This window comes from Octopus bimaculoides, chromosome 7 (genome assembly GCF_001194135.2).
Source record: "Octopus bimaculoides isolate UCB-OBI-ISO-001 chromosome 7, ASM119413v2, whole genome shotgun sequence".
Taxonomy (NCBI): Eukaryota; Metazoa; Mollusca; class Cephalopoda; order Octopoda; family Octopodidae; genus Octopus; species Octopus bimaculoides.
Genome location: NC_068987.1, coordinates 62,141,448 through 62,150,884, shown reverse-complemented (window position 1 = coordinate 62,150,884; position 9,437 = coordinate 62,141,448). Strand labels below are relative to the sequence as shown.

At 38.8% G+C, this 9,437-nt stretch overlaps 1 protein-coding gene across 1 annotated transcript in view; it reads left to right on the top strand.

Annotated features, from left to right (window-relative positions):
* Window positions 1–961: 961 nt before the first annotated feature.
* LOC106884521 (uncharacterized) overlaps window positions 962–9,437 on the top strand; it is a 35,833-nt gene continuing 27,357 nt past the window's right edge. Inside the window, exons 1-4 of the mRNA XM_014935946.2 lie at window positions 962–1,016; window positions 4,691–4,909; window positions 6,410–6,478; window positions 7,139–7,193. Of these exons, the coding sequence (XP_014791432.2) occupies window positions 962–1,016; window positions 4,691–4,909; window positions 6,410–6,478; window positions 7,139–7,193 (398 nt within the window). The remainder of the gene's footprint in view (window positions 1,017–4,690; window positions 4,910–6,409; window positions 6,479–7,138; window positions 7,194–9,437) is intronic.

Below are 9,437 nucleotides of genomic sequence, written 5' to 3'. Positions count from 1 at the left end.
TTTGTTTTTTGCTTGAAAGGAAAATTGAAAGATGGGTACAGGCAAGATGGTATTGATTTTACAGTCAAAAATGTTTTTTCCCTTAGTATTTGGACAGGCTATATCTGGGTATGTGGGTATTTCAAAAATATCACAGAGTGACGACTATGCCCTGCATAGTAATGGACTGCCCTTTTGCAAGGCATAGCACCTGTTCAGCCACCCTGTGAGAGATACAGCAAAGTCACGAGACAGCAGTATGGTAGATTGTGAAGAGGAAATAAAAGAGCCTAACTGAGCCAACAGTGATTTTTACATTGATGCTGAGCAGAGGAATCCTAAAAGATCAATGGTCAGGATCACCAAGCTCTATCAAGAGAGTAACTGTGATGCATCCATTAGGGGTGGCATCCATGGCTGTGTAATCAGTTAATGAAAAATTCACTATGATTCAAACTCCCAATTCAAATTTATAATAATGGAACCAGATGAAGACGGAGAGTCATGGGAATCTGTAAAAGCAGTGAAAAATAATATCTGGTCCAATTATTCCACCTGTTTTATGTTCAAACTAACCAGATTCATTCTTTTGTCCATACCCTACAATATCATTCTAAAAATAAACAATCATATCAAAGTATCAATGTTTATGAGATAACGTATGTTTAATTCAAAACAACAGGAATAAATAAGCACTCTATTTGGCGAAGTAGTCTGAATGCTAAATGGTTAAGAAATTTCCAATCCCTATAAACAAATGATTGGTGGCTCTGCATCTGCACATGAAAAGTGGGTGATACACCCTTCTGAGATGTACCTAAGTTCCCAGCTTTGATGAAGACAAAAGCACATTCTATGCCCAGACGAAAGCTGTACTGAGAAAAATTCCCCAAGTCATGCAAAGTCATCATCTTAATGGAAGAGCTTCAATGCCAGGACTGGAAGAGACTGACATCTGTGGAACTCACTTGAGTGTACTGATATGGTAAAGTTGAATAACAATGATCTCATATTGCTAGAACTCTATAAAGAACATGGTTTGTATATTGCCAGCACCCACTTTATCCACAAAGGCGGATATGGGTCCACTATGAGTGGATGACCATGCTCTAATAGCTGAGTCACTGCCAGAACTAGAGATGACGTTTAGGGTGCGGAAGCAAGGTCTAGAATCGAAGGGCCTTAGGGTTAACCTAACAAAAACCAAAGTCTTAGTAAGTAGGAAGGCTGACAAATCACAAACCCCAGCTCAATCTGTAGAAAAGGCAAGGGTAGAAACTCGATACGATGTACCCGGTGTAAGCTATGGACACATAAAATTTGCAGCAATATCAAAGGAAGGTTAACCAGAAAGATAGATTTGTGTGTGGCAGATGTAATGAAAACAGATTCCATCACATGCAAGGGGGAAAACTAGAAGTAGTTGATAGTTTCTACTACCTAGGCAACTAAGTCTGTAGTAGGGGTGGTTGCTCTGAGAGTGTAGGGGCTAGAATAAGAATAGCCAGAGCAAAGTTCAGGGAGCTCCTGCTTCTGCTGGCAACTAAGGGCCTCTCACTCAGGATGAAAGGTAGACAGTATGATGCATGTGTGCAAACTGCCATGTTACACGGCAGTGAAATATAGGCCATGACTGCTGAGGACATGCATAGGCTTGAAAGAAATGAAGCTAGTATGATCTGCTGGATGTGTAATGTCAGTGTGCATACACGACAGAGTGTAAGCACCCTGAGAGTTGGACATAAGAAGCATCAAATGTGATGTGCAAAAGAGACAACTGTGCTGGTATAGTCATGTGTTATGTATGGATGAGTACAGCTGTGTGAGGAAGTGCCACACCCTAACTGGAAGGAACCTGTGGAAGAGGTAGACCCAGGAAGACATGGGATAAGGTGGTGAAGCATGACCTTCAAACATTGGGCCTCACGGAAGCAATGACGGGAGACTGAGACCTTTGGAGATCTGCTGTGATTGAAAAGACCTAGCAACTAAAGTGAGACCGCCACCAAGGCCGATGCCAGTGCTGCATGTCTGGCTCATTTAAGAGTACCCTTGATGCGTCAGGCGATATGATATGCTTGAGAAGACTTGTTGAGTCAAGTAAAACCAAAATTGTAGCTGTGGCTAGTGCCCCCTGACTGGCTCCCATTCCGGTGGCACATAAAATGAATCATCCGAACGTAGTCAATGCCAGGTCCGCCTGACTGGCTCCTGTGCTGGTGGCATGTAAAAAGCACCATCCAAACATGGCCGATGCCAGTACCCACTAACTGGCTCCTGTGCTGGTGGCACGTAAAAAGCATTATCTAAACATGATTGATGCCAGGACTGCTTGACTGGCTTCCATGCCGGCGGCACATAAAAAGCGCCATTTGAACATGGCCGATGCCAGTACCCACTAACTAGCTCTCATGAAGGTGGCATGTAATAAGCACTATCCAAACATGATCGATGCTAGGACTGCCTGACTGGCTCCTGTGCCAGTAGCACATAAAAAGCACCCACTACACTCTTGGAGTGGTTGGTGTTAGGAAGGGCATCCAGCTGGAGAAACATTGCCAGATCAGATTGGAGCTTGGTGCTGCCACTGGCTCTCCAGACCTCAGTCAAACCATCCAGCCTAAGCCAGCATGGAAAACAGATATTAAACGATGATGATGATGATGTATCCGAGGTCCGATGTTTAGTATTACTTGGATTACGTAAACATTCACAAACATGCTATCATCATCATCATCTTTTAGCGTCCTCTTTCTATGCTGGCATGTGTTGGACAGTCTGACATGGAGCTGGCTAGCAGGAAGCCATCCAGTCTCCAACTGTTTGTTGTGGCATGGTTTCTATGACCGAATGCCCTTCCCAATGCCAACCACCTAATAGAGTGTGCTGGGTGCTTTTTACTTGCCACCAGTGTGGGTGTGTTTATGTAGCACCAGCACAGGTGTGTTAACACAGCACTGGTATGGGTGCTTTTTAAGAGGCACAGGCACCTGAAGGACAAGCCAGTAAGTGTAGAAGACAGTGATTTTACTTAACTTAATGTGTCTTATCAAGTACAGCAAATCACCACATCTGGTCCCTTGTCATTTTCTCAGTGAGGCCCAGTGTCCAAAGATCCTTTCTCACCACTTCATCTCACATGTTCCTGAGTCTACCCTTTCCACAGGTACCCTCCACGATTAAAGCTTGGCACTTCTTTATGCGGATGTCCTCATCCATATGCATCATATGACCAAACCAGTGCAGTCTTCTCTCTTGCATACACATCTGATGCCTCTTACACCCAGATTTCCTCTTAAATCATTTACACTCTGTTGTATGTGCACACTGACATTACTCAACCAGCGGAGCATGCTAGCTTAATTTCTTTCAAGCTTTCACAGGTCCTCAGTCTAAGTCCAGGCTTCACTGCCATGTAACATAGCTGTACATACACAGGCATCATACAATCTGCCTTTCACTCTGAGGGAGTGGCCCTTAGTTACTAACAAAGGTAGAAGCTCTCTGAACTTCACCCACCCCACTCTTATCTCAGCAGCTACACTTTCAGCACTTCCTCCGCCATTGCTAACTTGGTCTCCTAGGTAACAGAAGTTATCTACTACCTCTGATGACCCCCTCCCACCCCGAGTATTTGAGAGAGCCTATCATCTGCATATTTTTAGAGCGTATTGTACCTGCACATTTGCCACACACAAAGACTATATGCTCTGTTAACCTTCTTTTGATGCCAGTACACTTCTTATGTGTCCAAATCTTGCATTTGGCACAAGATATGGAGTTTCTAATAACACCCTTCTTACATATCAAGCAAGGTCATCCCCTGGAAGGGACTTGTGATGCGTCTGTTTTCCAACTTACTAGGACTTTCAGTTTCCTCCTACCAAATCCACTCAAAAGGCTTTGGTTGGCCCAATGCTATAGCAAAAGACACTTGCCCAACGTGCTGCACAGTGGGACTGAACCTGAAACCGTGTGGTTCAGAAGCAAGCTTCTTACCACACAGCCACGCCTGCACCTAATTATTTAAGTACATTTTATATTCATTTAATTTAGAGTGTGTTGACCAACGTGACCACCCCTGATGGGAAATGCTTTGGAACAAAATGTTCTGCAAAATTAATATTGTACCTGTATTAGCCATGTAATTTGTGAAAAACAGTAAACTGAAATAAATGTTTGATAATAATTATATTTGCTTAGTGGGTTGGGTTAGAGTAAAAGTTAAAGACCCCTTCAGTCATGAAGGACCATGGGATTGCACCTAGAAAGTTACCCCCTGGGGCACAAGTCCAGGCAAGGTTATTTATGGAAGACCAGCAGTTGCCCATGAGTGGTACACCAAAAAAGCTCTTTGTTGCTAATTAAAAGAACTCGAGTTGAGTAATTTTTTCACGCGTGTAAAGTCAATGTGTACAAGTTATGTACAACCAGATAATAAACGACTTAAAATATTATTTGATTAATTATCTCAAGTATAATTTATGATATTTTAATGAAACATGAACGTTTTTTCTCTGGCTTCTTTCGTAAGCTAAAATTCTGATTTTTTGCTTTTTGGGGGTTTTTTTTTTCCTTCTCTGTGGCTATATCTGTTCCATAATAGTTTACGATGCGGTTTGCGACGCTTTCACTTTATTAAGAAATAGAAACGAAATTTAAAGGTAAGGGAGATAGCCACTAAGAAAAGTATGAGTTGTCTGTTCTTAAGTATATTCGCGCTTCCTGTTTGATATAACACCATTTTCCACGAAGACCTATATCGATACTTTAAAAGACTTAATTTATGAACAGTTTTTGATTAATTTACTGATTATGAATCCCGAAAAATGTTTGGGTCGGTCTGTAACAGTGGTGCTTCGAGAGGGAACTTATCATGGCATTATTAGTCGTTTAGATAGTGTTAGTCGGCGAATAACTCTTCGAGATGGTAAGATTTCCTTATTCTTTGCTCTTCGTCTGAGAATATTTTGGATATTTTGCTTAAGCATACGTTTAAAGTATAAATTTATATTTTCTCAAGCATCATTTGAATGTTATTTTCTTGTTTGATTTAGTTTTAGTTATTTTCTAACCGGAAGCTTTAGATTTATGTCATTTAAAATGCTTTGCGATATTTAGTTTCGACCTATTACGTCCTGTAATAAGATACCACCGAGGTCTAGCATTAGTCTATATAATTGAAATTGAAATAAACATTCTCTGAGGCCTTGTGACTATATTGGAACACAAAATTATATGTTATTTCTATTTTAACACTGAAATACGTGCAAAGCATGTTCAGTGATGGATACATCGCAATGTGTGTAACACATGATATGACTGGAAGTTGTGACAAGTAGATAATTTACGGATGTAGTGAAATATTTGATGAAAGATCGTATATATATATATGTATTACAGATTTTCTGCACTGGCAAGATAGTTGTTATGAACTTCTTTCTGGCAGGATGAGTCAATTGAGGACCATCGTTGAAGCCAGAATTTCATTCTCAATCTTAAGATCATAGAATCCTAAATAAACTAATAGCAAATTGTGTAATATTTATTCAAAGGTAAAACTTTTAAAAACTTGTACTTTCGATTCCTTAAGTACTTAGATCCATGCAATAATTTATTGGCATTAAGTTGGGAAAGACTTTATACTTAAGCTCTTTCATTCCCCATGGAATATAGGTCGTCGAGGACTTTTCCATACTGTTCACGACTTTAGGTTATCTTTTCTCTTTCTCTCGAGTTGGATCTCTATCTCAGTACTGATAAATGAGAGGCCTTCCTCTCCTAATTCTTGTTGGTTTTGAATTGCTACCGATGCTTTTATAACTAAGCTTTTTTTCTATGTAGGAGGTGTTGGCCCCACGCAAACCCATTTTTATTTTTAGGCTGTGATGGTCCATATTTGTCTGGCCTCTATCCTTTGACCTGTCCAACATGAGAAACCCTACTTGGAGCTTAGGTTCTGCTGGCATTGCTTTCTGGATCATTAAAGTACACAAGTCACCATACCTCAACAAGGACTGGACATTGTGGATTGATAATGGTGAATCTGACAGGTTAAACAAAAGAATTATAAGTGCACAATTCGAAAACAATAGAAATGAGCGTGAAGACTGAGGTTTCGATCCTTAGTCATGAATCTACTGTATATCTCCTACAAGTGCTTGTGACTGGTGTTTTGAGTTACTGGTCCCTTGGTTGGTTGTCTGTTACCTTATTGTTGCACTATTTTGTGCTCTCAAGGCACAAGATAGTTATGAACTTCTTTCTGGCAGGATGAGTCAATGGAGGCCCATGATTGAAACCAGAATTTCATTCTCAATCTTACACATAGGATCCTGAAGAAACTAATTGCAAATTGGGTAATGTTCATTCAAAGGTAAAACTTTTAAAAATGATTACTATAATTTATGCATTTTCGTTTCTTTTTCAGTATGTGACCCTGTTAATGGCAGAAAATATCCTGGACCTCGCCATTTCTATGTTGTAGAAATTTTGGAATGTAAGTATTTTTTTGTTTTCATTTCAAACTCAAAACCCATGACTTATTGTTTGCCAGGAATTTATAAAAACAACCAAAATGGCTTGGGATGTAAACATACCAACATCAGTTGTCAAGCAGTGGTGTGGGACAAACACTGACACAAAGACACGCATTAATATATGATGGGCTTCTTCCAGTTTCTGTCTACCAAAACCACTCACAAGGCTTTAGTAGAAGACACTTCCCAAGGTGCCAAGCAGTGTGACTGAACCTGGAACCATGTGGTTGGGAAGCAAGCTTCTTACTACACAACCACGCCTGTGCCTATATATATAAATATACATATTAGAATGAGGAAGAACTTTGTAGTGTTCCTCCAGTTAATAGAATGTCTTATAAACCTACATTGTTTGTTCACCACTGAACTTCTTGAGTACAGGTTGTGTCAGAGCATGTTTTCATGTTACATTGTTCCCTAGCGTAATGACTGCAACCAGGAGTAAAGATACGTGGAGTGAGTGAGTGAGTTAAATGTCTCAATGATAAAAACTAGGGTTTTGTTTCCATTTTATAGCCGTCATATACTTCCAGACATTGCTTTAAAACTAAGATATTTTCTCATATTTATCAAACAGATTTCATGTTACATCTGGTTTTTATATTGTATAACTTTTTCAGTGAAATTTGATGTTGATAATGAATATCCTGAAGAAGATGCAACACAGAGTGACACGTAAGAGACTTTCTGTTTCATATTTGTTTTTCTTTTGTTTCGCTGCTGTCTTGTAAAATTATGTTTAATAGAGAGCTTCAATTGTGTTCCTTTTGTATCTCCAGTTTTCTGGTTGTGTCCATTTTTGTCTGGCATGAAACTGTCACTACCTGAGATTTTAATCATTCTAGCACATAAAAGAAAATAAAGTAAATGTACTTCACATTATTATATAAGTACATCAGTGTGTGAAGGTGCATGGCTTAGTGGTTAGAGCATTGGACTCAATCATGAGGTAGTGAGTTCATTTCCCGGACCGGGTTATGTCTTGTGTTCTTGAGCAAGATGCTTTATTTCACGTTGCACCAGTTCATTCTGTTGTAGAAATGAGTTGTGATATTGCTGGTGCCAAGCTGTATCAGCCTTTGCTTTTTCCTTGGATAACATCAGTGGCATGGAGAGGGAAGGCTGGTATGCATGGGTGACTGCTGGTCTTCCATAAAACAACCTTGCCCAGACTTGTCCCTGGAGGGTAACTTTTACATTAGTGTGCAACGTTGTCTTAGAATAATTTGCAGCTTGGTGTGTCCAAGAAACTTTATGGGTGGCTGTCTTCTAAATATTTAATCAAATTGTTGTATGTCTCAGTCTGCTCAAGCAAAGCTATGAAGACTACCCATCATCAATAATGTCTTGTGTAATATAGGCCAGTTATTCATGTAAATGGAAGCCTTCAGTTTATAGCATGACTGTTAAAAACTTTCAGAGTAGATAATTGTGTTTAAATATATTTGCATCTATGAATCTATGAAAATCACTCACTTGAGCAGTGTTGTTGTTGCCACTTTATATCAATTCATCTACCTTTGATGACATGTAAAATAAGTGATTCCTTACTTGAAAAATAGGCAAGGGTTAGCAACAGAATGGGCACCCATCTGTAAATGATGCTTCAATGTAAATATGTAAATCATATTAGCGTAGAAAAGTGGTTTTAAAAATGAACAAATAGTTGATGGAAGTCATCTCAAATACTGAAGATGCTGGGCTATATAGACCATGATGAGTGATGATATGGTGAATTTCAGAATCACTCACTCTAAATCAGCATAGAAAAGTGAATGCTTTAACCCTAAGTAAAATACACCTCTTATGTTTTTCAATTAAATTCTAAAATAATTCTGGTTTCATTAAACAACTGTAACTTTTTTTTATTTATCAACATATTAATGTGATTTTTGGAATACAGTTGAAGAAAAGCTATCTTTTTTCTCGGTTTGTTTACTTTCTGTGTAACGCTTTGTTTCCACAGTGATTGCTTCAAACAAGCTTACATTTGCTTGCTTTCTCCATATGTTCCATTGAAAAGCCCTCAAATTCAGAATTACTGCTTGATGGCATGAAACTGTTATCCATTTTAAAAGTTGAAAAAAAAATCGCCAAAGAAAAAATATGGAAAAAAATCTCCCAAAATTCGCAGAGTTCAGATATCACATCAAACACTGTCAGATACTGTAACTCAACTATCTACAAAGTGAAATCATATGTTTTTCACAAATGTACTAATGAGATTTGTGCTGAAATTAACACTTAAATATCAATGGGTTCACTTGGCCAGGTTGGTCATTTGAGCCAAAAAGTTTTCTGGCTGGCTGCAGCCGGGTTGGTAATGAAAGGGTTAAACAATCATAAAATTGTAAAGTGTAGATGGTATTAAAGATGTGTTTGAATGCACTTAAATGTAAACAGTAAACATGCATTAATTTGAGGAAATACCAGAGTTGAGAGGTGTATTTTCATTGTTTTATTTTCACTAAAAATATATCTTAATGATATTTTTGTATATATAACTTCTACCAGTGTGAAAAGAAAATTGCTCTTAAAAACAATGATATTAATGAAGAAAGTTCTTCATCTTCATTGCAAGGATTATACTGTCCAGAACTAAGTCACTTATTACCATTGTCCATACACACACACACACTAAATTTGTGGTTTTGTGTCTATTTTAGAAATAAATAGTCAAATGGTAGTAAACAAATTGGTAGCGCACCAACTAAAATACCATCAGTCTTTTTAGCATCATCATCATCATCATCGTTTAACGTCCGCTTTCCATGCTAGCATGGGTTGGACGATTTGACTGAGGACTGGTGAAACCGGATGGCAACATCAGGCTCCAGTCTGATTTGGCAGAGTTTCTACAGCTGGATGCCCTTCCTAACGCCAACCACTCAGAGAGTGTAGTGGGTGCTTTTACGTGTC